Source organism: Cyprinodon variegatus, unplaced genomic scaffold, assembly GCF_000732505.1.
Source record: "Cyprinodon variegatus isolate N-32 unplaced genomic scaffold, C_variegatus-1.0 Scaffold1803, whole genome shotgun sequence".
Taxonomy (NCBI): Eukaryota; Metazoa; Chordata; class Actinopteri; order Cyprinodontiformes; family Cyprinodontidae; genus Cyprinodon; species Cyprinodon variegatus.
This window is the reverse complement of record NW_015152256.1, coordinates 42,194-69,234: the sequence shown is the minus strand read 5'-3', so window position 1 is coordinate 69,234 and position 27,041 is coordinate 42,194. Positions and strand designations below refer to the sequence as shown.

At 39.2% G+C, this 27,041-nt stretch overlaps 1 protein-coding gene across 18 annotated transcripts in view; it reads left to right on the top strand.

Moving 5' to 3' along the window:
- mycbp2 (MYC binding protein 2, E3 ubiquitin protein ligase) overlaps positions 1-27,041 on the top strand; it is a 63,638-nt gene that overhangs the window by 15,695 nt on the left and 20,902 nt on the right. For 7 of the 18 annotated variants that reach the window (XM_015404605.1, XM_015404599.1, XM_015404602.1 and 4 more), the window contains 32 exons: positions 204-331; positions 502-593; positions 704-838; positions 948-1,031; positions 2,720-2,816; positions 2,892-3,084; positions 3,369-3,643; positions 3,736-3,957; positions 4,879-5,070; positions 6,933-7,139; positions 7,254-7,391; positions 7,494-7,672; positions 7,747-7,889; positions 7,982-8,082; positions 8,164-8,382; positions 8,470-8,692; positions 9,092-9,210; positions 9,646-9,733; positions 9,813-9,862; positions 9,963-10,135; positions 10,426-10,570; positions 10,676-10,882; positions 12,196-12,251; positions 12,326-12,441; positions 12,521-12,618; positions 15,098-15,214; positions 15,694-15,834; positions 17,477-17,554; positions 18,944-19,168; positions 20,052-20,184; positions 22,087-22,212; positions 24,955-25,161. In XM_015404605.1, coding sequence (XP_015260091.1) covers positions 204-331; positions 502-593; positions 704-838; positions 948-1,031; positions 2,720-2,816; positions 2,892-3,084; positions 3,369-3,643; positions 3,736-3,957; positions 4,879-5,070; positions 6,933-7,139; positions 7,254-7,391; positions 7,494-7,672; positions 7,747-7,889; positions 7,982-8,082; positions 8,164-8,382; positions 8,470-8,692; positions 9,092-9,210; positions 9,646-9,733; positions 9,813-9,862; positions 9,963-10,135; positions 10,426-10,570; positions 10,676-10,882; positions 12,196-12,251; positions 12,326-12,441; positions 12,521-12,618; positions 15,098-15,214; positions 15,694-15,834; positions 17,477-17,554; positions 18,944-19,168; positions 20,052-20,184; positions 22,087-22,212; positions 24,955-25,161 — 4,707 coding nt within the window. The remainder of the gene's footprint in view (positions 1-203; positions 332-501; positions 594-703; positions 839-947; positions 1,032-2,719; positions 2,817-2,891; positions 3,085-3,368; positions 3,644-3,735; positions 3,958-4,878; positions 5,071-6,932; positions 7,140-7,253; positions 7,392-7,493; positions 7,673-7,746; positions 7,890-7,981; positions 8,083-8,163; positions 8,383-8,469; positions 8,693-9,091; positions 9,211-9,645; positions 9,734-9,812; positions 9,863-9,962; positions 10,136-10,425; positions 10,571-10,675; positions 10,883-12,195; positions 12,252-12,325; positions 12,442-12,520; positions 12,619-15,097; positions 15,215-15,693; positions 15,835-17,476; positions 17,555-18,943; positions 19,169-20,051; positions 20,185-22,086; positions 22,213-24,954; positions 25,162-27,041) is intronic. The other 11 variants (XM_015404612.1, XM_015404609.1, XM_015404608.1 and 8 more) reach the window with 10 other exon arrangements.

Genomic DNA, 27,041 nt, shown 5'->3' with positions numbered 1-27,041 from the left:
GGGACACATAACTGAGAGTGCGCCTTTTAGTCCGGTGCGCCTTATGGTCGTGAAAATACGGTAAATCTTCCAGTCTCAGACTGTAACATTGGAGGATTTTTAGATAAAATCTGCCAGGAACCCTCAGTTACTGATGATGTTTTGTAGATGAACCGTTTAGCTTTTGTAACTTAGGTCTGTTGATTCCATGATTGATCTTATAGGTCATGGAGGAGGCTGGGGTTACTCGGCTCACTCTGTGGAGGCCATCCGTTTCTGCGCTGATGCTGACATCCTGCTTGGGGGACTGGGGCTGTTCGGCGGACGAGGGGAATACACAGCCAAGATCAAGGTGAGGATTCCTGAAAAATGCTCTATTACTTTTGATTAAATCTGGTTTTAGATGTATCGAAACTGAGTGATATACCGTCGGAGCTCATTTTGCACAAGTAGAAATGTTTTTATTGGATTTAATATAACTCTTACTTTTAGAAAAAGAATAAACTGAGATGAAATTTGCAGCTTTTTGAGTTGGGACCTGATGGAGGCGACCATGAGACGGATGGTGATCTGCTCGCTGAGACTGATGTTCTGGCTTATGACTGTGCAGCCAGGTACAGATGTTTCCCCTTATGTCCTTTATGGTGTTTTTTCTGTAAAGACATGATGCCCTCTACTTTCTTGCTTGCCTTTGATGGATGATGATTTTGTTTTGTTTTTTTAGGGAGAAGTATGCCATGATGTTTGATGAGCCTGTGCTGCTGCAGCTCGGCTGGTGGTACGTGGCATGGGCCAGAGTTTCGGGTCCCAGCAGCGACTGCGGTTCCCACGGACAGGCAACCATCACTACTGATGACGGGTGAGAAATTACATGCAATCAAGTCAACAAAACTGTCTATCTTTTTTGATTAAGTTTGTGAAATTTAGTGTTAAATACCATTTTAAATATTTTCTTTTTTCTTTTTTAGTGTGGTCTTTCAGTTCAAAAGCTCCAAAAAATCCAACAATGGTACTGATGTTAATGCGGGCCAGATTCCTCAGCTTCTTTACAGGCAAGTAAATGTCTCTACAATCTGTGGGAAGTTAATTAAACAAGCATTTTTATAGCCTTTAAATTTATCCACATGTGGTCATATTTTAACCGTAGAAAGTAGGATAAAAAAATCTGACAAGTGTGGTGTGCATTAAGGGACAGAAAGCTTTTCTCAGAGCGTACAGTCCACCCCAGGGGAAATCTTTTGCAACTTTTTTTTCCCAGTACTGGTCTATACTTAGCTCCTTCCATGTTTCCATTTATTGTGACATTGCAATCTCTCCCTGAAGAAAAAAGTAATATGTATATAATGGCCGAAACCACATCTAATCACGCCTCTTGGGCAAATGACGTGCTGAGGACAATAGACAGGCCCCGCTTGGACTATATATGTGTCTGTCATTAACGCCATTACTCAGTTCAATAGCCGCTTTTCCCGGAACCCAGCTGAGGAGCGGGACAGAGATGCGTTGTACTTTGTTCCTCCCCCTTCAGGGAACAGTAGTTATATACATAACATTACATTCCCTCTCCATGTCTTGTTCCATGAAGATGTCAGCTCTGACACAAAGTCTTGGAATGTGGTTGGGTGTTTTTTTAATTATGGCCATCTCCGCTGGGAGATAAAGCCCCGCAAATCAGAAGGAGGTGAAGAGGGCCACTCCACGTCCAGCTGCACGACGGTATAGAGAGAAAAAGGATTTATTTTCCTGGTTCACAGGCGCAGCAGCGGCAGCAGCCTCATCCGACGAAGACCATTCCTTGTCCTTTGACAGATCTCGGAAGTCTATGCGGCATCTTCATTGTCAGCTAACCCATATACTCTATCTGGTCTGCCCAGCTTGGAGCAGGGACATCAACTGAAATGTTGTCTTGTCAGAAGCAGATTAAATTGGGTTTCCCAGCTCAGAGAACAGTGGGTCTTGCCGTGAAAAAGGAGTCTCTCCCCGCACTTATCCAAGAACTTAATCCATTTCTCCAGGGTAGAGCGACGAAGCTGGCGACAGAACACACATGCTTTGGGCTCCTCCAAAGCTCTCCGAGCATGAACAATCCCTAGACACAAGGGACAGGCTTAATGCCAGTCCTCGTTGTCAAGTGAGATGCTGCAGCCTTGAGGACAGAGGCAATGGAAGAGTTCTGTTTTGTGTTTTTTCTCTTTGTGCTCTTCCTGAACCACAAAGTGAGATGGTTATATTTGCCTTGCGGGCAAGCTTACTTACTGGCAGGCAGCAATGGCTAACTCCAACAAAAGCTGTTAAATTAAGTTTAAGTAGCCTCACAAAACAGAGTTAGTCAACAGCAGCTAGCTAGCCCGAATCCAACAGGTGTTTTTAGTGAAGTGAAGAGTGTATGAACTGAGTAATGGTGCTAATGATGGACACATGTAGTCCAAGCAGTGCCCGTCTTGTCATCGTCACGTAATTTGCCTAGAAGGCATGATTAGAGGTTTCTTCAGCCAGAATACACAGGGGCGGGTTACCCTCATACTCATGTGTTGTACTGAGTGACCGATCATCTGCAAAGCCTGATGCTGCCACCAACATTGATCACACAACAGCCTCAAAATGATGTGAATCATTAGTTATCTGACACTCACTGCGTTCTGCACTTAAGCCAACATGTACAATTCAGGTTCCAACTTTTTCAAGGATCTATATTAGCCTTTAGATTTGTTAGATGAATAATTTTGCTTTTAATTGTTAGGCTTCCCTCCAATGATGGCAACGCCTCTAAAGGAAAACAGCAGACCAGTGAACCAGTCCATATCCTCAAACGCTCATTTGCTCGTACGGTCTCCGTGGTGAGTGTTCCACTTTGTCTTTAGGCTTTTTGGGGATGTTTTCATGACTCTGTTTGACTGTAACTTTGCTTGTAGGAATGTTTTGAGTCTCTTTTGAGTGTTCTTCACTGGAGCTGGACCACATTGGTGTTGGGAGTTGAGGAGCTTCGTGGGCTGAAGGGTTTCCAATACACAGCCACACTTCTGGACTTGGAGAGGCTCCGCTTCGTTGGCACCTGCTGCCTCCGCCTGCTCAGGGTCTACATCTGTGAGATATTCCCCATTGCAGGTAGGAACACCTCGGCAGAATATGAAAGTTGATTCAAGTATTACACAGGTCTGGATATAGACAATAAAGTATAGAAATATATTTATTCATTTTATTATTCCTAATTTAAATGGATAGAGTTTGTAGAGTTGTAGATTTGCAGCATCTATAAGCAACAAAGACATCAAAAGTGTGATGCGACATGTAGTGTTCCTATATTCAGGTTTTGTTAAAGAAAAAAAGATATATGTATACAGAATGTTTATTACATGAATAATAATGCTCTTTTCCTGTTTGATTTGCAGCCAGCACCAAAGCTGTGGTGGAGGAGTCAAGCAAGCTGGCCGAGTGTGTGGGAAAGACACGCAGCCTGCTGAAGAAGATCCTGTCAGAAGGCATGGACAACTGCCTGACTAAGCTGGACAATGACCCTCAGGGCTACCTGTCTCAGCCTCTTACCTTGCTGGAAGCCGTGCTGCAGGAGTGCCACAACACATTCACTGCTTGCTTTCACTCCTTCTACCCAACTCCAGCCCTGCAGTGGGCTTGTCTTTGTGATCTGCTCAACTGTTTAGACCAGGTAGGGGGAATGAATTCTACCTAGGTGCAGCTAAAATGTCTGTCACCCAAAAAGAAAGAAAATTATGTATTATTTTCTATTTGGTCATTCAGGACATCGCTGAGGCAAATTTTCGCACATCCAGCAGCCGTCTGTTAGCAGCTGTTATGTCAGCTCTTTGCAACACTTCAGTCAAGCTGACGTCCATCTTGCCTATCGCATACGATGGAGAAGTGCTGCTGCGTTCACTGGTGAAACAAGTCAGCACTGAGAATGACTCTGCCCTCGCTCATCGGTTCCCTCTGCTGGTGGCCCATATGGAGAAACTGAGTCATGTAGGTTTTCACCAGTCTGTTGCACCAACATTGATAACATTTTTCACTGCTGCTGACTCATTACTTAGGCAATAATTTTTCGATGAGCTTAAAGCAGATTTTAACTATCAGCGTTCCTACACGGTCTGCAAAAAGATGAAATCTGTGTTGATCACTTTTTTGGATTTTCGCTAAATAAAAATTAGATGAGCAACTATAGAACACTGTTAAACTATTTAAGTAGATCTTATTTTATTTTGTTGCCGTTACTGTGAATTTTTAGGGCTGAAAATACCTTTTATTTTGTTAATTTCTTAATTCCTTTTCTATTTTATGAGTTAATTGATTTAATCTTAAAACAAAACTAGCTTAATAGGACATTTTTAATTCACAGAATTTGATCTCAGTGAAGCAAAACTACAGCAGCTGAGTTCTGATTGAAGCATTTTTACTGAGAATGAAGGGTTTTAATCTCAAATACAAAATATTTAGATATTTTTTGTGTACATTTTTGCCTTGGGTATTGCTGAGTTGTTTTTTTCTTTCAACAGATGGGATGTTTTATAGTCTGTATATTCCAGTTAATAATTCTTCTATTACTAAATCACTAACAAATACAATCTATTGCTTGAATCCTATATTGTACTTTATTCAAAGTCCAGATTTTCATTTTGATAAGAGAAATTGCAGCTTAAGGTTTATTTTTTTTTACTTTTTTTGTGTTTTAACTTATTTATGGGTGGGACAAATATTTGCATGCTCAAATCAAAAATATCTTTTGGCCTTTCTAAGCCTAAATATAATCTAGGATCAGGTGCTCAACTTGACCCATTGGCTCTCCAACTTTTTCACTTAATTCATGTTCTTTTAAGACTTAAGTTATTGTCTGACCAAAGTCTCTGAGGTTCTCTAATGGATGTAATTTGGGGATTCATGTTTTAGACGGAGGAGAACCTGATGGGTATGACCAGCTTCCGGGAAGTTCTGGAGAAGATGCTGGTGATCGTGGTGCTGCCGGTGAGGAAGACTTTAAGGAAGGAAGTCGAGCTGTTCTCCCCTCACTTGGTCTCCAATACCTGCGGGCTGCTGGCCTCCATCGTGTCTGAACTCACTGCTTCAGCCATGGGCTCAGAGGTAGCTTCTCAGTCCCTTCATTTAGAGCTGCAAAACAACATGAACAACAGGATTGCAACTTCATTTACTACTTCTTTACTCTTTAGGAGCATAAAGACAGTGTCATTCCTTCTGCTTTAAGTGTTGTTTAATATGCTCTATTTACTTATTTAATTATCTAAATCTTCCATTGGAGGTGGATTAAAATAATTTAAAATGAGACTCAGACTTTCATCCCTGAGTTTGTAACCCATCCTTTACTATTTTATTTCATTTAGCTGTCAGTAAAGTAGCTTTAGGAGAAGCTGGTGGGTCGTTTCTCCTTGTTTATGAAAAGAGCAACAAACTGCAGGGCAGTGGGGGGGCACTCTGTTGTCCTTCATCGTATGCTGAGTCACTGGGTAGGAGATGCTAGACGTTTCTTCCCTATTATTATCATCAAAGGCTGCAGTTAGGACTCCTGTTGCCATGGCAATGTCACTTGACAGCAGCCCCCCACACAGTGCTGTTTTCCTCCTTAGTCTGTTGTCAGGGAAACAGCATTTTCCTCCCTGGTGTTCCTGATGAGGTCTCAGCAGTTGTGTCTGGCCCATCAGGAGGGGAAAAAATAGCAACTTATTTTTTTTCATGAAAAATGTTGAGAGAAAAAAAGATTCACAGCTTTCTTTAAATCTGTCACAGGTCAGAGATTGGTTGTTTTTTTTATGCTTGTTATTGTTTTCCTCTGACCTTCTTAAACTAGTTTTAGCCCAATCTGAAATTTATGTAAAAGGTGTAATTAAGAGCAATCAGATAATTCCTTCTTATCCTTTCTATCAGTAACTATAGTTCATTATTTATGTTACCTTCATGGCAGATTTCACTCCTGTGCTAGATTCTAAAATGATTGAGTTGATATTTTAAATTAGCCAGCTATCTCTTAATTCACTGGATTGCTGACTGGCCGTGCACGGTGCTTTGAAGTCGCCAGCCGCCATATTGGTACTCCCTGGTTAGACCGGTCGCAATGTAAACAAGGCCAATCATTGTCTATAGCATCGAACAATGATGATGTTTTCATTTTCAGGGAGAATTAAGTCTTTTAAAACACAGATGAAGTTATCATTTTGACAGAGACTTCCTGTTTCATAACATCTGTAGATTACTTTAGTTCATGGTAAAACTAGGCACATCACATTACATATTCAGTATGAAGTCCATGAAGTCTATAAATCATGTAATATAGCATATACAAATCTGTCACAACAAAATCAGTGTGTTAATGGAGCATAAAGTTACGTTAATCAGAAATCAAGAATATTACACATGGACACACACTATCTGATGTGCCAGAGGTGCTAATTTGATTATGTAAATGTAATATACATGTATTGATAACATTGTTATGGTAATTACATTAGAGATTTTTGAGTGCCTTCATTTTTTTCGTTCTATCAGCAATCCAGGGAATAGAGATCGGTGGTGTTAGCCATTAGTACCGGTAGCATTAGTAGCTAACCAATGATAGCCAAGTTAGAACAACATGAGCGGTTTTCTGATTTTTTTTTTTTTTTTGCTGCTGCATTGCTCATAAGCATCAAAATTACACAACTCAAGGGTACAATTCAAAATATTCAGAACAATAAAGATGAAAAAAAAATGTTGGTTTTGTTGGAGATTTTTTGTTAAATTAATTTTTTTTAATGTACATTTATTATATTTATTGCATATTTAATAACCAGTCATTGAAGACAAATGAAGCAAAATAGAGAAATATGTCATATAATCTAAATAAAATACTAGGTAAAAAGACCTTAACAATATCAGATATTGAACCTTTTTTTTATTTATTTTTTATGCTGATATATTTGGATTGCTTTCTCACTCTATGCTTGCTTTGTTAGGTCGATGGGCTAAACTCGCTGCACTCAGTGAAAGCCTCTCCAAACCGCTTCACTAAAACCAGCCAAGGGCGCAGCTGGAACACGGGCAACGGCTCCCCAGACGCCATCTGTCTGACAGTGGACAAGCCAGGTGTTGTGCTGGTAGGGGTCTGCGTCTACGGCGGAGGGGGCATCCATGAGTATGAGCTGGAGGTGCTGGCTGATGATGTAAGAGCTCATAAATCTTCTCTGCTTAGATTAGTTTTTCATTACTCACTTTTGTGCTGTTGCTTGGCTAGTTCTCAAAAAGATTTTTTTAGCTTTGGTTGACGTGTCCTTCAGGCTCAGACGGAACATCCAGGCGACTCAGCACATTCTCACAGGTGGACGTCTTTAGAGCTGGTGAAGGGCACCTACAGCACTGACGACTCTCCTAGTGATATTGCAGAGATTCGTCTGGACAAGGCGGTGCCACTAAAGGTATTTGATCTTTCTAAAATCAAGATTTAGGGTTTTTTGTCAATAGGCAAATATTTTGCAGCAGTTGATTTCTAATGATATATATATTTTTTTCTGTTGCAGGAAGGTGTGAAATATGCTGTTCGGTTACGAAACTACGGCAGCAGGACAGCCAATGGGGACGGAGGTATGACAACAGTGCAGTGCTCAGACGGCGTTTCCTTCACCTTCAGCACTTGCAGCTTGAGCAGCAATGGAACCAATCAGACCAGGGGTCAAATCCCACAGATTCTCTACTACAGGTAAACACAAATCTGTTAGATGTCATTTATAGCCCCTCAGAAAAGATTTAACCCCTATTTTTCTCTTACTTTAGGAGTGAGTATGATGGGGACCTTCAGTCTCAGCTGCTTAGCAAAGCCAATGAGGAGGACAAGAACTGCAGCAGAGCTCTGTCTGTGGTTAGTGCTGTAGTCAGAGCTGCAAAGGACCTCCTGCACAGGGCATTTGCAGTTGATGGTAAATAAAGCAATAGTCTAAACAAAACAAATTTTAGGAGAAACTATTGTACTGAAGGTTTGTACTTAGTTGTTTGATCTTTCTGCTCCCAGCTGATGACATTCCAGAGCTGTTAAGCTCCTCCAGCCTCTTCTCTATGCTGCTGCCACTGATTCTGGCCTACATTGGACCTGTTGCTGCATCTGTGCCAAAGGTAGAACCTCCAGCTTCCTTTTTACTGTGCAGTGCTGACGCATTTTTATCGTGAGGTTAATGACTTATGTTCTCCTTGCAGGCTGCTGTTGAGGTCTTTGGATTAGTTCAAGAACTGCTGCCTGCTGTTTCTGCCCTCAACCAAAAGTATGCGCCACCCTCCTTTAACCCCAACCAGTCTACTGACAGCACCACTGGCAACCAGCCTGACCTAGGCCTGTCAGCTTGCACCACTTCCAACCACTACTCTGTAATTGAGAGTGATCACCCTTATAAACAAGCTGGGGTCACACAATACAGGGTACTGCGCTTGTAACTATGACATGTATAATCATCTCAACAAGGGAGCAACTTTTAAATGGTTTCTCTCTGTACCATCTGCTGTCAGGTATCCTTTCCAGACTGCGTTCGGTGGACCACCATCGAGTTCGATCCTCAGTGTGGGACAGCGCAGCCAGAGGACGTCCTTCGGCTGCTCATCCCCAGCCGCACGCTCCATTTATCTAACCTGGGTGGAAAACCTTTGATCCACGACACCATCAACACCTGGACCGAACTCAGGAAGTTCTCAGGCTCCACTGGCTGGCCCACCACAGTGCTGGTTCTTCCAGGTGAGACATTAATGCCTGAGAAAACCGATCCTTTTATTCCTGGTTGATTATCAATACATTTCCTACAGTCAGGAAAAGTTTGGAATTTTACCAATATTTTTTAGGTGTGGATAAAGAAAATAAGAGCGTGTTTCCAGACCTTATTTAGATGCTTTGTTCCTTCTTTCTTCTGTTCTTGTCATTCCTCCTATATACACTCTCAATTTCATAATTTCCTTTCTCTCTTCAGTGTGGCCTTTAATCTATCCTTCTTTAGGTTGTTCTTGACTTCATGTGATCATTCCTTCCTTGTGTCCTCAATTATTATTTTTTATTTGTGTCTTTTCTTAAATTCTCTCTCATGCAGATCACTCCTCATAGTTGTCATTTTTTGAATCAGTTCATCTCCTCTTCTTTCAGGGAATGAAGTCCTGTTTTCCCTGGAAACAGCCTCAGATTATGTAAAAGATGAGAAGGCTTGTTTCTATGGCTTCAAGTGTGTGGCTATTGGATATGAATTCAATCCTGGTCCTGATGAGGTAAGGACACTTTCCAAAGTTTCACTGATGACGTTTGAAGGAACAGTTTCATTTGATGTTACATCAGAATGCCCCATAGCTGAACAGAGAGGTTAAAGCTACAGTAGCAGAAAATAAATTGAACATAGCAGCTTTTGAGGTTTTTTCATGCGTCACCTACATTTTTACAAAACGAAAGTCAGAAACGGTGAAACCCTTTGATCTGCACTTTATTTCATTTATTTTATAGATAAATGGTCTCCCATGCGGCTGGTCTTTAACATGATCAACCAGAATATGTCATTTTTTTATAAACTGCTGGTTTCCTTTTTGCGCTACAGACTGCGCTACAGACCTCTCCATGTCTGGATGCTGGTTTGCTGTTTTGTATTTTTGCTGTGATACCTCTTGCTGAAAGTGAAGCTGAGATTAATAGGTTGTTTTCTGGACTTTCAGGGTATAATCCAGTTAGAGAAAGAGTTGGCGTTCCTGGGGAGCGTGTGTGCTGCAGCTTTAATGAAGAAAGATTTGGCTCTTCCTATTGGTATGCAAAACGGAGCACAGGGAAGTTTTTTTCCCTTTACTGACAATGAATTTATCAATTCATGTTTGACATATTTTAGGTAATGAGTTGGAGGAAGATCTTGAGATTCTTGAAGAAGCCTCTCTTCAGGTATGTTCCCTGCAAACTAACCTTGAGTTATATAAACTCTCCTTGTTAAATTAAGTAAAAATTCCTTCACCACTCATATTTTTTTACCTGCCATTCCTAGGTGTGTAAAGCCCACTCAGGGATTCTGGGGAAAGGTCTGGCCCTCTCTCACTCTCCCACAATACTGGAAGCCCTTGAGGGAAACCTGCCCCTCCACATCCAAACAAACGAGCACTCGTTTCTAGAGGACTTTATCACCTGTGTGCCAACCTCGAGTGGAGGCCGACTTGCCAGGTGTGTAATGCCACTTTGATGTTGACAAATCAAACCCAAGTCGATTTACCTTAAAATACTATTCAACAAAACAAGATGATGATTCTCTGAGATTAAAAAAAGTACTAGATTGAGATTAGATATGTCATAGAACACGCGTCAAATATATCCGTTTTATGCAGCAGCTTTGACATACGTACAGAGAAAAAGAAAAACTGACCTTTTTATTATCTCTCCTCATCAACTGAATCAAAATGATTTTGTTTGAAATTATTTGTATGGGATGACTAATAAGTTAACAATCTGTGCAGGTGGCTGCAGCCTGACTCTTATGCGGATCCTCAGAAAACTTCTCTGATCCTGAACAAAGATGATATCCGTTGTGGTTGGCCAGCTACTGTGGTGGTGCAGACTAAAGACCAGTATGGGGATGTGGTGCATGTTCCCAACATGAAGGTTCCTCCTTTATACTTGTTATTATTTTAGTGTCTTGTTAACTTAGAAGGTTGTTTTCATTTGTACAGCTGTACTCACCGTCAGAGCCATCTGCTCCCTCTGTAGGTGGAGGTAAAGGCTGTTCCAGTTTCCCAGAAGAAGTCTGTTCAGACGGATAATATGAAAAAACTGCAGAGGCTTCCTGGAAGCTCGTCTCCTTCGTCTTCTGGCCCTGACCTCACGTTTGGAGGCCTGCAGATGCCTAAACTGGAAGCCACCTACGAGCCTGTGATAGTGAAAGAAGCTCGATACATTGCCATCACCATGATGAAGGTCTGCATGACTCACTCAGTACATTTGAGATATATATATATATATATATATATATATATATAAGTGTTATCTAGTTCAGCTGTTATACATTAGTTTCAAAATGTAATTCCCAAAGTGAGACAATGTCGCTTAGATGTACAAAGCCTCATAGGGCTGGGCGTTTATTGTATCCCTCTATTGTTATTGTGATCATTTTGTAGTCATGATAATAATTTGGATTTATAGTCTAAATAATAAATTAGAATTTCTGATGATTTAAACTAAAATAATGTTGAATGGTGCATTTTATTTTTAATATTTTCTGTTTTCATTATTTTTCTCCATTGCTGCATTGGCAATTTCAAAAAATATGATTAAATGCAGTTACTAAGGGATATTTAGTGATATAAATGACACTTATTTTATGTAATTGATGTCCCAATGAGGCCTATTTTAAAGTTTTTTTTATATTTTTGTCTATGAGTGATTGTTTGGCTACGATTACTATGACATTCAAAGCTCTAAAATGACCTGAGATTGACTTTAAAGAATTAATGAGGTGTTTTTTTATATTCCATTTTATCTTTATCACAATACTATACCAAAATACCATTATAAGATTTTAAGGCCATATCGCCCAGCCCTACTTCTTATGTATGGTGCATCTTTCTTTCATGTTTAAACCAAAGTGCACCTGATCCCCAATCACCGATTTTTTTTTTTTTAAGTTCACACCCACGGATGCAGAAGTCAGCCAATTCTGATTTCTGTTTTGTGTCACTGAAAAAAAAGATATAGTGATTTATTGATAAAAATCAATAATAAAGAGTTAAAAAACATGACTTATTAATGAGACAGATTTTAGTTAATTGTTTTCTTTTTTCTGTTTAAAATCGTTTAAAAACTTTGCCATGTTGTATTTTTCAACTAGATCTATTTAAAATATATATTTTGCTTAATGCTTTGAGGGAAGAAAATATGATGAGAGACTCATACACGTTTTCTCAGTCCACTTCAGATGCTTATTGTTTCCTCGCTGATTTGTCATTGATTTTTTTGGGGGGGCAGATACTTGTCTTCTTTAAGGGTACCATCATTTTGTTTAGGTGTGTTTTATGACTATTTATTTAAATCATTCTGTTGAAGCATGTTTGAGAATCAAAGTCTGACTTTCCTTTGTTCATGTTCATAGAATTTAATTTATTACTTTTGATTATTTTGGGTTTTTCTCTTTTACCAACAATTTTGTCCGCATGTGTTTCCTTTAGAGACTACTGACTAGTATTTATACGCGTTGTTGCAACCTTTAAACTTACATTCTACATTCCTTTTAGGCTTATGAAAACTACTCCTTTGAAGAGTTGCGCTTTGCTTCCCCCACCCCAAAGAGGTAAGCGGAAGCCTGCAGCTCTCTGAACACATTTTCCACCAGGACGGTCCTCTAACAGACTCCTCTCATAACAGGCCCAGTGAAAATATGCTCATCCGTGCTAACACCGATGGGACCTACAGCGCTAACTGGACTCCTGGAGCAGTCGGCCTCTATACGATCCACGTCACCATCGATGGCATTGAAATAGGTATTCCCCCATCACTACCACCACGTGGTGTAACTCTCTGATAACACTGTGCCTGACTTCTAAACTTTCTCTCTTGAAGATGCTGGGTTGGAGGTGGAAGTCAAAGACCCTCCAAAGGGAATGATACCACCTGGGACCCAGATGGTGAAACAGAAGGCTGAACCTCAACCAAGCAAGGTGCATTTTATTTTCTCCACATCTTAAATAAACACTAGTGGTTGGATGCAATAAAAAAAATTTATTACAGAGTCTTTTAATTACTAGAGTTTTAATCAAAAAACATATATCGACAGAATTAACCACCATTTCCAATTCAAAAACTCCTTTCTCCCCAATTAATTGATAAATAATTATATGAGCACAACAACACATATATTTATTGTTTTTAATCCAACTATTTAGGTTATCGAACCATCAGAGTGGTTCCAAAGTTATAATATTTTAGTTTTACTTTAGAAACCACTGATATTTTATGCAATTTCTTAGAAAAACTACTTAATTATAGCACATTCTCGTTCACTAAATGTGATACATTAAAAAAAAAAAATCTGTGTGTGTGTGTGTGTACATGTATAGCAACAAGGCATACCATAGTGCCTGTAAGCAGAAGGTAGTTTCATTTCTAACACTAAATTATGACAGTCAGCTCTGCATAAAGCATTGACTTCAGGAGCTTAACAATACTGAGCATTTAGTGCAATTGACCCACTTGCAACTAAGGCTACTTTTTCTGGTTAAGCGATATTTTTGCTCCTCCCTAACTGCCAGCACTGTTCGGATATATAACTCTTTATGGTTTCCACGGACGCGCTTCTAGCTCAGATCTCCATACCGAGGTTTTTGGGTCAAGCTGTGGTTTTTCAGCTTGAATATCTGCACTGGACTATTGGGTTTGTTCAATTTTAAAGGCTGCATCTTCCAAGGACCTGGTCTATCTGGACTGAATCCTTCTAGGTCCGTGAAAATAAGGAGACCGGAAGAGTTTTGGCTGTGGCTCTGTCGCCTATCAACCATGACAGTTGACACACAAAGCAAGAAAAGAATGAATAACAAAGTTCTCACTGCCATGCTGGGTGTTATTAACATTTTCGAGGAGGTCCAATAGCTGTATCGTTTCGGATATATTAGAATTTTTCCTAAATATCAGCCAAACCCATTTACACAGGGACAGATAAAAACATTTCAATAAACCAAACATTACATTGCTATATATCTGTCTCAATAAACATTCAAAACAACTATTTTCATAAATTTCACATGGAACTATTCACATACTTGTATTATATAAAGCTGAACCTTCAATATTCACCACTGTTAACGCCACATACCTTTTTTCCTCTGAGCACGGCGCAGCCATCTTGTTTGGCCTCCCAATGAATCATTGGATATCCAAGGCTATGTAGGATACACCGGACCCGTCCTTCAAAATGGGCAAAAAGAAGGATGCATTTGCCAAACAGACCTCGGCCCCACGCTATGACGCAATCGGCCTATGAATCTGGCCTTCGGAGGACGCAGCCCATGAATTCAAATTCAGCCAAAGCCTGTGATGCTGCTTATGCATCATATTTCTGGGTGCTGAAGAAACAGAGTAAAAAGGCTCCCATTTGGGACTAAAATGCAATTAATTGCGTATTTTTAAAAAAATGTGTTAAAATGTTTCTAAATAAATAATCCAAATTGACATTAAAGTCCCCACCCTAAAATAAACACAAAATAATCCAAACGCAATGTGAGCATCCGCTGATTTAACATTTGCCCATTTGATGGAATTTGAAATGTTTGGTTCTACTTATATGCAGAAATGTTTGCTCTAAGGGAAAACATATTTTATAGCAATAATATAAGGTAAATACTGCCTATGCATACATACAACATGCATAGAGAGACATCCAACTCTGTGCAGAAACCCGATAACTCCTTGGTGCAACTTGGCTATTGACATATTTAGGACTTCAATAATGAGTTAAAATGTCTAAAGGAACTATAAATAAAACATGTGCATGTGTGAAGAACAGCAACATAGGGTGTTCCTCATAAACAAATTCATAATTTCTCTGCCTCAGAAGACCTTTAAGATAATTATATTTCAGGATCAAATGTAGACCAACATGAGTTCAAAAGTATAAAATCCCCATTTATGTCCCTCAGGTTAAAGAAGAACCCACTATCACCATTTTTTGTTTTAAAACTTTGAAACTGACGTAATGTTTTCTAGTTTCTTCTAGAGTAGCAATCAGTTATAGAAAGCATTTTTAATTATAAATACCTAAAGAAATAATTGATCATCTGCTATTTTTGCAGTTTGATTTCATCATCATTTTGTGAAACTTATTAAACTTTTTTAAAATACATAATGGGGAAACAAGCAACAATTTGTGCTCTTTGGTTTTGTTACACTATAAAAAAAAAAGGACAAGCCTAAAAGAAGCACGAACTTGTCCTTCTGAAATCAACTTTCTACTATTCTATAATTTTCTGCTGCAATGATTCATAGAAGGTGGCTCAGGCTCTGTATGGGGAATCGTCTTGTCGGCTCCCACCATCAGCGCCTCCCCTGTCATTTCTGTCCTTCTGATGCACCTCTTGTTGTTAATTTCTTTCTGTTCTTTGCTTCCGCTGATCACAATCTCCATCTCCCTTCTTACTCTGTCAGGTCCGCAAATTTGTGTCCAAGGACAGCGCAGGCCTGCGTGTCCGTAGTCACCCCTCCTTGCAGAGTGAACAGATAGGCATAGTGCACGTCAATGGCACCATCACTTTTATTGACGAGGTAACCCAAATTACTATAGATATATACGCTGGACTCTGATCCAAGGTTCTCTCTTTTTTTTTTTTTTTTTTTTCTCCAGAAAATCAGAATAGTAAATGAGACGGATAATGTCAATTATAAAAGCTTTTTGTCATTTTTTTTTTATATCAAACAGTCATTTCTCTGTTATAATTACTGCCTTGTAACTTTTTGATTCTCTCCCTTTAAGTTGCTTCATTTCATCTTGCAAGACACTCTGAGGCTTCATGAAAGTCTGATTCATTGCATCTCGGATAAATTAATTAACTTTCTCCATCTTCTAGAGCAAGTTTCTGCAGATTTCTCTCATTTACTTCTTATCGTGACATAAAGAACCTTTCCTGCTGCCTCAGAGATGTCAGACGTTTGTAATCTTGGTGATTTTCCCCTCCCTCTTCTGTTTCTTTTAGTAACAAGCTGGCGTGTCTTTGCTCTGCTCTGTTGCTTGTTTTCCCCCTTAGATCCACAATGATGATGGAATATGGCTCAGACTCAATGATGAGACAGTAAAGAAGTATGTTCCCAACATGAATGGTTACACAGAAGCCTGGTGCCTCTCTTTTAATCAGCACCTGGGCAGGAATCTACTGGTCCCAGCTGACGTAAGTAGAAGACGGCCTGTTGAGTAGCTTCACCAGTTCTCATAGCGATGGGCTTGTTAAACTGAGAAAGAGCCCATTAATGTTCAATAGTAATGATACGCTTAGCCAGCATTCACGTCCCAGTGGCATGGTAAATGAAGAGTAAAAAATTGAGCTGTTGGAGCATTTCTGTGCATGATAGTGTCCTTTAACATTACTTAAACCTCTTGAACATTGTGCCACGTTACAACCACAAACTTCAATGCATTTCATGGGATTTTATATTATAGAAAAAACATCTGGTAGTGCAAAAAAGTTCAATCTAAAGAAAATGAGAGAAGGAAAAAAGGCTCAGCCTCCCCTTGTCAGTACTGTGCAGAAACAGCTGTCACTCCGGTTACAGTCACCAGTCTTGAATGTCGCTGCCAGCTTTGCAGATTTGAAATCTTTGCACAGCAGACGTCTGTGTTTTATTGCAGTCTTTTTTTAAATGAACGATTAAACTGCTCTCAGTAAGATATTTAAAGCATGAGATATTCTTTTCCACACCTTCATCTCTGACCTGTCTGCTGTATGTTGATTGAGCTTTATAATGATGCTTTTCTCCCTAAATGTCCTCTAATAAACCTCTCTTTTTTCACTGAACAACCGGATTTCAACGTTAATGAATTACATGACTTCTAAAGATGAGTTTGGGCTGGATTTACTTCATATTTTTCCACATCTTTATGTTGGTAACTTGCATAGAGTCCCAAAAAATATACATTGATCTTTGTGGTTGTAAGGAAATCTGAAAAAGTTCAACAGGAGTGAATACTTCCATAAGGAACAATTTGAAGTATGACACTTTCACTGACACGCTGTAAAGGAAGGGTTGGTGATCAGTGTGCATGTCTTGACTCATGTCTCATTGTGTTTAGCTGAGCACCTTAACTGATCACATGATTTGTGCTATCCACCGTTTTATGCGTCGTTGTGAAATCCCAATGCAGCGACTGACTGAGCAGGAAAAAATAAAGGAATGGCTAGATTGGGTTTTGCAGGTTTATCCTGTGACGAAGGGTGTTTGTTTAGTTAGAGCATCAGACTTATAACTGACTATATATAACTAGTTTGCAAGAATGGAATTTAAGGATGACATGTTATTTACAATTGAAAAAAATAAAGCCAAAGGTTGGTGTTTTTGTTTTGTCATGAACCAATCATCTCCTCTGCATTGGGATGCGTTGGTAGCCAGGAGGCTTTACTATGAGATCTCTGTCTGAACAGCATGGCACGCTGCATCATCTGAGTGGGGAATTTTTTTGGAAGGCTCCAGTGTATCCATGTTTTTATTGCCTTTTTGTTTGGTTACAAAAAGTAAAACCCAAAGTTTGTGGTGTGAACTTCTATTCGATTACTTTTGTAAGCACTTTGGTCCCTGTTTTTTTTTTTTTTTTTTGGCTCATCCACATCTTCCAAACTATTTGACATCAGTCCAAATCTAACATCTGGTCTTCGCCACTTCAAATAAACTTGGAGTGATCGAACCAGAAGGGTCAGGTCCTATTTTTTTATTTTGATTTTTTTTCTTCCAAAAAAATCTGTGTACCCCCCCTTCTCCCTGCTCTGTCTTCCTTCCCGAGTCGTTTTCTGTTTTTTGACTCTCTCACAATTTGCTTAGAATGTTTTTAACGCAAGCCAAGGAGTCAGGGATGTCGCCTTTTTGTCATGGACCCCCTTAACTATTTTCCCACCACAGGTGAGTTGAATGAATCGGAGATGAATAGCTTGACGTCTGTCTGTCATTCGCCTTGTGAGTCAGACGTCAAATATATCTGCATGGTTGTCTGAACACTGATAGTTCGATCTTTTAGCAAAATTCTGTACTTCTAGACGACCACATTGTTCGTGGAAAGTTAGCGGATTTCCTTTAAGGGCATTGGTGATTGCATGGGTTCCAGGTACTGATGTTCAGTCTGTTGCATGAGATCTTGTGATTGAAATACATAGTGTCCATGTTTGTCATAGCATGGTATACAAACTTCATATGGATAGTTGTGCTAAAGTGGGCGCTTTGTTTGATTGTTCATCAGAATTACTATAGTTTATCTGAATTATTTGAGGTATCTGCCTTTTCTACTAAAAAATAAATATACAAAAACACAAAAATAAGAATGAAGCTATTCTATTTATAGAAAAAGGGACAAAAAAACATACATTTTTTGTTAGGAAGTTGATGGTTTATTTAATTAAGGTCTTTAAGCCAAACTTTGCTTAAATCTTTGATTCTGTTTTTTTTTTTTTTTTGTGGTGCAAAGGTATTAAATTTTATTTCCCTTTTGTTATAATACAACCACTAAATTCAATGTATTTTAATTGCTTCTGATATAAAGTAGAGTATAATTGTTTGGTGCAAGGAAAAATAGTTTTCCGCTCCTTTTGCTGCTCCAAATGCCATTTTGACTCTCTTCTCTACTCTTTCTTCTTTAAAAAATCAAAATAGGTGAATCTCTGAGATATTGGACAGTGAATGTCCATAAAAATTATTTTATAAGTCTGAACATTTAGTTGAGTGTTGTAGCACTTAGTATTTCTTTGATATAAAGCAGTGGTTTCTATGTCAGTCCACAAATAGTGGGGGGGTCATCTATGTTTTAGATGTTTCCCTGAGTCCATGTAAATGCTGCTAAAATAGCCACTCAATTGCATGATGCTGCCACCACTGTGGTTCACCAAATTATTGACTTTGCTACAGCAGTTGCTTTCGACCATGTTTTTGGACTGTTGGTTGCTGTGCCATATAGTGTGGGTTAAACTCCACTGTGTGACATGTTTATAACCTAACTATGCTTTAAACTTCTCCACCTTACTGTCCCCAATGTTTCTAGATTGTTTAGTCGCTCTCAGTGTCTGTCCACTGATATTCTTTGACTACAAGATATTTGGATGCAGTTCAGAGGTCTTCGAGTTGCCTTTTTTTGCCACTTAAGTCCTGTTTTTGTGTTTTATTGGCAAAGTTAAATTACATTGAGGTTTGTGGTTGTAACTCGACAAATGTAAAACCTCCAGTATGAATAGTTTATAGTTGAGCCAATCTTTACATGGCTGTTTGTTGCTGTGTTTTAATTGATGCTTTTACGTCTTGCAGGAGGTCAGGGGCCAATCGGAGGAGAGCGTTAAGGAGGTGAGCAGCTGCCCTTCCCACGAGGCTCCCATTCGGGTGCAGAACAGGGCTGGGCAGGGCGGCGGCCCGGGGCTTTATAAGGTAGTGAAGACCGGCCCCTCTGGTCACAACATCAGAAGCTGTCCAAACCTTAGGGGTATCCCTATTGGAATGTTAGTACTTGGCAACAAAGTCAAGGCCATAGGCGAGGTACGCACTCACCCCAAAATAATACAATGTGTTTTTGTTGCTGCAGCTCAATAACTTAGTGTGTTTAGATCCCTATTCAGCCTCACAGTAATACTTTACTTTCAAAGCTGTGCTTCTAAGCATGGGGTTTGCTCTCTGCCTCTGCACTTTCTGAGGTTCTATCAACTCCTGTGGCTGCAGTACTTAACACCTGACTAATTTCAGCTTATATGTACATTTATAATTGTCTGAGGGTGTCAATTTCAGTTGCCTTGAAACATTTTGGTAAAAACCTGATTACCATATCGGGGAGCCTTTTTGTACCTTGACTTGACTTTTCTTGCTCTTGTTATTGCTTTGTAAGTTTGCTTTAAACACCTCGGTTTCCTTCGATCCGTCCATCTGGAGCCGCCTATCTTTTTGCTGGTGACCTGTCCTTGGCTGTTGTGGCGTGTCATGCTGTTCAGTAGATTTCTGAGACTGCAGTTGAATGCCCTTGTGTGGATCTGGGAGATGCTTCCTGCATAAACTAATACTTCCATCTGTGTATGTTTTTCCACGTCAATAATATTGCAGGGCGTTGAGAAAACACGGCTTCATGCATTTACCTTTTCAATAACACACCTCTTTCTTAGAGTAAGTTGTTTTCTAATTAATTTGACCACAGTTGTCGTCCAGCGGTATCTGCATATGAAATCATTTTACTGTAATCTTCTGCTATGAATGCTCCTCCTCTGAGATGGCCTTAAAATTTTGCACGTCATTGATCCTTTATCGCAGAGATATTGTCGTGGTTTGGTATGTGCTGTAATAACCTGGATGTGGAGTGTTTGAATACTAAAATGGATCAGAGTGTCTTTAGAGGATGTGTGAGTGTGAATAAAAAGCTTTGTTTGTGTATCAGGTTGTAAACTCAGAGGGAACCTGGGTGCAGCTGGATAAGAACAGTGTAGTGGAGTTCTGTGAGAGCGATGAGGGGGAGGCTTGGTCGTTGGCCAGAGACCGTGGAGGGAACCAGTACCTGCGTCATGATGATGGTAAGTTTGACTTGAACTCAGTGTTTTAGTTGGAATGTAAAGGTTGTATTAGTGCCCTTGGCCCTTAGCCAGCATATGCCCGACGTCTCAGAATCTTCTTAAACGCTGGCATAGGCTGAACTTTCTATGCATTTTCCAATTTTGTGCGTATACATAGAGTTTTTATAACAAGTCCAGAACTTATGTGTAATGACAGCCTAACATGTGCGTACCGCACAACAAGGTAATGCCCACGAAATGATGCATAAGCCAGTTTCCTGAGGGGGCAGCGATGCGCCCGAAGGTTCCCAGTCTGCATAAAAAGATGTATTTGATTGCGGTATTAACCTAGCTGCTGTTTACCGCCCACCCCCCACAAAAAAAAAGAAGAAATAAAAAGAAAAAAAACTAAAAAGAAGGTTTACATTCGCAGCAGATTCAGCGTCATGTCTGCTAGGAAGTTTGTTGGGCGTGAGCATGACCACAGGGAGGATCCATCACTCGCCTTCTCGCTCACCCTATGATGGGGAAGAAGTCTGGAGAGTACAGAGTGTTTCCTCCTGTGAACCTCCTTTACTAACGCCGCCAATACGCCATTATACAGTAGCTGTAAGTTAGAAACACGTTCATTGGTTGTCAAATTAGTTGATATGTGTTAGAGATAAGTTCTTGATAAGTTACGCATTAGTTAGGCACGAGTTACTCATAGTTTTTGGATAAGCTAGACGCCACGACCTATGAGTAACTGACACTTAACGTATGTCAACAATCAGATAACTGACCTGTAACTTATGCCCCACGTATGAGGATACGTCGGGAAATTTTGAGCATGCTGGCAGACTTCGTATCTTGACGTGTGCCAGCGTGTTTCAGCGTACTTCAGCGTTCTCATAATTTATACAAAACGTACCCGTAACTTATTCAACGTATGCTTGCGTTTTTGCCAGACTTTTCGTCCGTCAGGCATACGCTTGTCTTAATCGTCAAAATGCGACAGGGGCTTCAGTGTTTTAGTTGGAATTAAAAGGTTGTATTAGTGTCCTTCATATAAATATGTTAAAACTCTTAGATCATGAATACAAATAAAGCTGCTAATTTATGCCATGATGGGGGAAGAAGATAGGTTAAGATTATTATTTTTAACAAAATCTAAAAATACTTACCAATAAAGATATATCAAAAGTATTTTTTATTTATTTATACCTAATTTCTAAGTTAATGTAGGACTTTTTGAAGTTATTCATCTATGAATTTCTGTTTCTATTGGAAGAAACAGGCTGCATGGGGAACCATGTGGAAGTTACCACCACAAGTTTTGTTCATTAGAGAGAAGGAGAAAAAAAGAGGCTGAAGCTCAGTTTCGCAAGTTCTCTTCTTGCCCTGTCTGGATCTACCTGAAAACAAAAGATTAACGTAGAAAGAATCGTATTCCTTTTGAATAGTTTGGTGGGGGATCTATTATGCTGTGGAGCTGTTTCTATTGAGGTGGCATCATAGTCTTAAAGTAGATAAAACAACAGGGCATGTTCATTTGCATCTAAAACTGTGGATAAATGAGTTATATGACCAGGAACAGATTGACTACACAGCATTAACAAGGTGTACCAAGTGTGGCTATGGTTGGTTTGTTAAAAAAAATCTTTACATATACCTGCTAAATCTTAAAGATTGGATTTGAAAACTTTGATTGTGAAATTAATAATTGATTAACTACGATGATTAACTATTTCTGCAGATCTACTCGCTGGTCAACATGCAGACCAGTAAAGTATATTACTGTGCACAAAAAATAAACTGATAGCTGTTGAGATTTATTTTAGTGCTTTTTACACCTTACCACTGTAATCCAGTTAATGAAGAAGGCTTGTCAGTCAAATAAATATCTCATAAATACCTTAAAAGTGTTTTTATTTGGTTTTGCAGAACAAGTTTTGATTGAGCATGGAAATCAGACCCCACCACCCAGCCCCTTCTCTGTGCAAGCTTTCAGCAGAGCTGCAACTTCAAACGGAGCTCAGGGCTTTGACTATGGCATCTCCAACAACAAAGGTGAGGAATTAAAGGAAACAGAGAGGAAATATATATTCTGCACGTATTTCTATAAATGTATTCCTTCTGTCAGATCTCATATTTTACTGTCATACTTCTTTGGTTTTTCAAAACCATGTGAAAGCCTCACAGGCGGATTTAGATAATTAGTTTACTGTGTTGCTTTCCTGTGTTATTTACAGCAGGAAAAGTTGTAAATCTGGAACTAATACTGCAATATCTGCTGTATTTGCATCTATGTCTGAATTCATAGGTGTTGTCTGTACATCTGTTTTCCTTTTTGAGGTTGCTGCATGTTTCTTAAGTTGTCTAATGCTGCTGTGTCATGCGTCACATCTCTGCAGTGTTGGGCATACGTCTGCATGCATGGGCCAATCAATGTCATTACGAATTTTGTGGGCTTTGTAGATGAATGTAGAAGCTCGCTCTCACCACCCCTCTCACCTTTTTACTCAATGCTGTTTTAGATGAGTTTCATTTTCAACATCTGGTCACTTATTTGAATCGAGTACAATCAGCACCACCTCAGTAGAGTTTATTTGTCTCCTTTTCTGATAGAATAATATGCTTATATCGTGCCAGTCTTTCTACAAAGTGACATTCTCTACCAACCTTGACTCAGGTGTTTTTTGTCTTACCGTATGATGAAGTAAAATTGCGAACTACGATTTAAAAATATCCATCCAGAGCTACAATTCTTTTATGTAGGTCAGGATCAGATTAAACACATTTTGATATATAAAAAATGTAGTAACAGCAGCAATATTAACAATTTTTATTATTTGGCTAATTTAGGTTAAAGAAATAAACTTAGAATTAAAACTTCCCCTTATCAGGAACAATTTATGGCTTTAGAATATTTCATATATTTCATTTCATAATGTGCTACTTGCTTAGAGCAGGAATAAAATGTACTGTATGGTTTTCTGGGCTAGAAAACCTACAATCTACCTGTTCTTGAATCCAATGTCATCAGTTGAGTTAAGCCATCCCACAGCGTTCCCAGACCAAAGCGTGGTCCCTTTATAATCGCTGGGTATATCCCAGTGTCTCTTGCTAGTGGCTGATGCCCTGACGATTTTCAAAGGAGAAATCCAGGAGGCGAAATGGTCACAGTTACAAACCAACTCTGCTGACTTAGGTTAAGGTGGATGAGCAGCAATATTACTCCTCAGTAGATGTTGGATCTCCTTAATTAATGAGGTGGCTGGGTCCAGACAGCCTATATAGGAAGTTTAAAAATGCTGCTTGTATCTGGAGTTTCATTCCCACTGCCATTCACATCAAATTGACCATATAAATACATCAATAAATAGAGAAGTCTTCCTTCACCATTTCAAACTTTCCACATTGGTTCACCTGAGGTCCGATATATAGTTTTCCTCCAGAGACAGAATGTATTCAGCCACCTCAGACATGAAGTAACTTACTTTCATCATATCTGGTGACATTCCTGCACAACTGACCCAGTAAATACTGAAGGCATGGCTTCAAGATCCCATTAGAACTACATAATCTGAAAAGAACAAAAAGAAGGCTGGTTGTGATGATCTTCCTCATCTCACTTTGGTCAGTTCAGGCTTATAAAGGACATTTTCCATCTCATTGATGACTTTCCTGCTTTAATGTGGGGTTACGCTTGGGTCCCAGAGGTTGTTTTAAATGCAAAGAGGGAATTTCCCCATTGTTGGACAATAAAGCAATTTACATTTTATATATATATATGAGCATTAACATGGTCCAACCTGCACTGCAAACAAGTGTCCCCAAGTCAACCATGCAATCCAGTGTCCCTACATCCACCTGATGGCTCTCTAGGGACTTAAGAGAAGGAGAGACCTGTGTCCCTGTCTCCACAGTTGTCATTCATTAATCTAAGCTTTGTGTGCAACTGAGTCCAACTATATCTAGTTGGTAATGCTCACCCTCACAAACCAGCTTAGACTCTTGTCCTGACAGCGACTTTACGTTTATTGCCCCAAAATCCACAATAAAACTACCAGGATCATCATTCCCCTGACACCCATCTGATGATCGGCATGACCCTGAGGTTCCTCCCTACGTGCGATTAGCTCACAAAGAGGAGGGGGCTTGTAATGCCTTTTTTTTGTGCCTGAGCCACCACTATGCGCTGACTAGTGAGCATGCTGTGTGGACTGGCCCCACAATGGCCCTTTGGCCTCTGTTGTCATGAGTTCTGAACTTATCACCTGATATTATGAATTAGAACTTGATCATGGCTATAACTTTGGCTATCTTGCATTGAACTGCTTTATTTTTTTTGTTTGACATTAAATGTTTATCTAATTAGTTGTAGATGATGGCCTGTCTTATTAAAGCCTACTATAGAAATACACTTAACTGCCCTGATAGGTAAACCTGAGAGTGTGTATTTTGTGTCAACAATTGGCATTTTTGAGTAACCCAAACAGGTATTTGTGTCCTGATGCAGTTTGGAGAATTAAATGCAACAGGATTTTTATTTTTTTATGTTGTCCTTTAGATTTTCTCCTTTTTATTAGATGGACCTTTGCTTGTAAGCGTTTTTATGGTCTAGAACAAAAAAAGGATATCCAGGAAGCTGTGTCCCTTTTGGCTCCCTGTAGTTTGTAAATCTGGTTTTCTGTGGGAGATGAGTGAATGGAAGAAAATGAACAGCCACCCCCCCTCTCCCCCCCATGACATCCTCAAACCACAGTATAAGCTGTAGTTTCTCCACTTCCTCTGTGTTCATATTTGCAGGTGACCGGTTAAGTGCCATACTGAATTCCATTCAGTCTGGGCCCTTCCTCTCAGCAGCTCCCTCCTCCTCCTCCTCCGTATTTGATCAAGCTGCCCAACCTCCCTCCTCTTCCTCTTCCTCCTCCTCTTCCTCCTCCCTTGTCCAGAGCCCATTTGTGTTTGGACAATCCCCCTCCCAAGTGTCTCAGCCACAACCACAGCTTCTGAGTAAGTCTGTCCTGCTTTCTGACAGCACTTTCTCACACAGGTGTTGGATCTTTCAAGCTTGCAATGTTTTGTTTTTCTGAGTTTCATTTCTTTTTGTTCTTCCATGTTAAATAATCCATGCGGTGAAGAGGGGTGATAAGTGACTCATAATGCTACTGCTCTACAGTGCAGAAATATCTTTAACAAGCTTATGTGTCTAATATTTAATGTTGAAATCTTGTTTTGTTTTTTTTTTTGTTCGTTTTTAAAGGTACATTTATTCATTAAATAAACACTGAAAAAAAAACAAGATTTCAAGCTGAAATACTTAGACTTTACATCATGGTTTAAATAGATATTTTTGCTGTCTGCTCTCATAAAACGCTGAGTTGCTTTGATTTCTGTTTGTTGTGCTTGCTTGGTTGTTTACCATATCCGTCTCCTTTTTGGTTTTTATTGCTCCTAAAATTCAGCTTTAAGTGTCTTGTGAGGCTTTTATCTAAACTTTACAAACAGGATCTACATTCACTTCAAAAATAAACATTTATCAACATGTTACATATAAAATGTATGCATGTATGTTGGCCGGCTTAGCTTTTCAAATTAGAAGAAGTAAAACATGTAGTGGATGCATCCAGGGTTCAGCCTCTGTAATAGTTGTTGCACATCTTGATCTATTTTTTAAGCATTGCTGCTGTCTGTCCTCTTGTTGCGTCTGTTGTCCATCTGGAGAGTCCTGTGTATTTTATAAAAAACAGAGTTTTAGGAACGATAGATGATTGACCATTCTATTTATTTATTTTTTTTTTTATCTTTTTTACTTGATTACCAGGAGTCAGCAGATGAAGGACAGGAATACTTTATGCTTTAGATCCTTAAAGAAAATGATATCCCCAATGTTTGATCTGTAAACAAGTACGGCTTATGTGGTTTATTAAAAGTCATATAAAGATTGAACTTTTTTTATACAAAGGGCACACTATTAAACAACCTGCACTCCTTAAAAAAAAAAATCAGAATCCCCACCCCTCCAAAAAACAAAAAAAAAAAAAAAAAAAAAAAGATAATCAGCATCTGTTATTGATCAAACGGTTGGTTGCTCTGCAGGTGGCATCCTTATTTCGGCTAATCTGTTTCACTGCTGATTGGACAAAATTTTGTATTTGAACTTTTAATATTATATTAGATGGTTTACACTATCAATCGCAGATCTTTATAATTCATATTTTTATTAAATAAAGAAACTCCCTATTGGCTTGCTTTAATATGTAATCAGAGAGCAGGAGAAGAATGAAGCCTCTAAAAGAAACATTTGACAGAAACACAGCTGATCTGTCACTTAGGCCAAGGTTTGTCTTTCATACGATAAAAACATTTTTACAAAATTTTAAGTGGTTATTTTTTAGGTCTTTATCTAATGTCTTGAAGAAAAATCAAAATTTTCAGTTAATAGTTTAATAAAAATGCTCAAGGAATACAGTTCATCTCAAAATGTCTTACATAAATATATTTTATAAGCTAGGAAACATTTCCTATTTACTAAACCTATTGCATAATAAGGCGCAGAAATTGATTCGGATCAATGTGAGGTTCCAAACAATGTTTATAATATTTAATAACTCCCCAAAAGTTCTTAATTACTCATTACTCTGAATAAACTTGCTTTTATATCCTCATTCAGAAGCAACCTCCTCCCCACATCCCGCTTTCTCTTGTTGTGCCTGTGCAATATAAATAGTTCTAATCCACACATGGTGCACAAATTATTGTATTGCCTGCATGCTCTCATTAGCATTAAAAAAACACCACCTCGCATAGTCTAAAATCTGGGATAATTTATCCAACTCGCGGGCATCCGGAACTTCCGGGAGACTTGGGATGTCTGCTAATTAACCTTATTG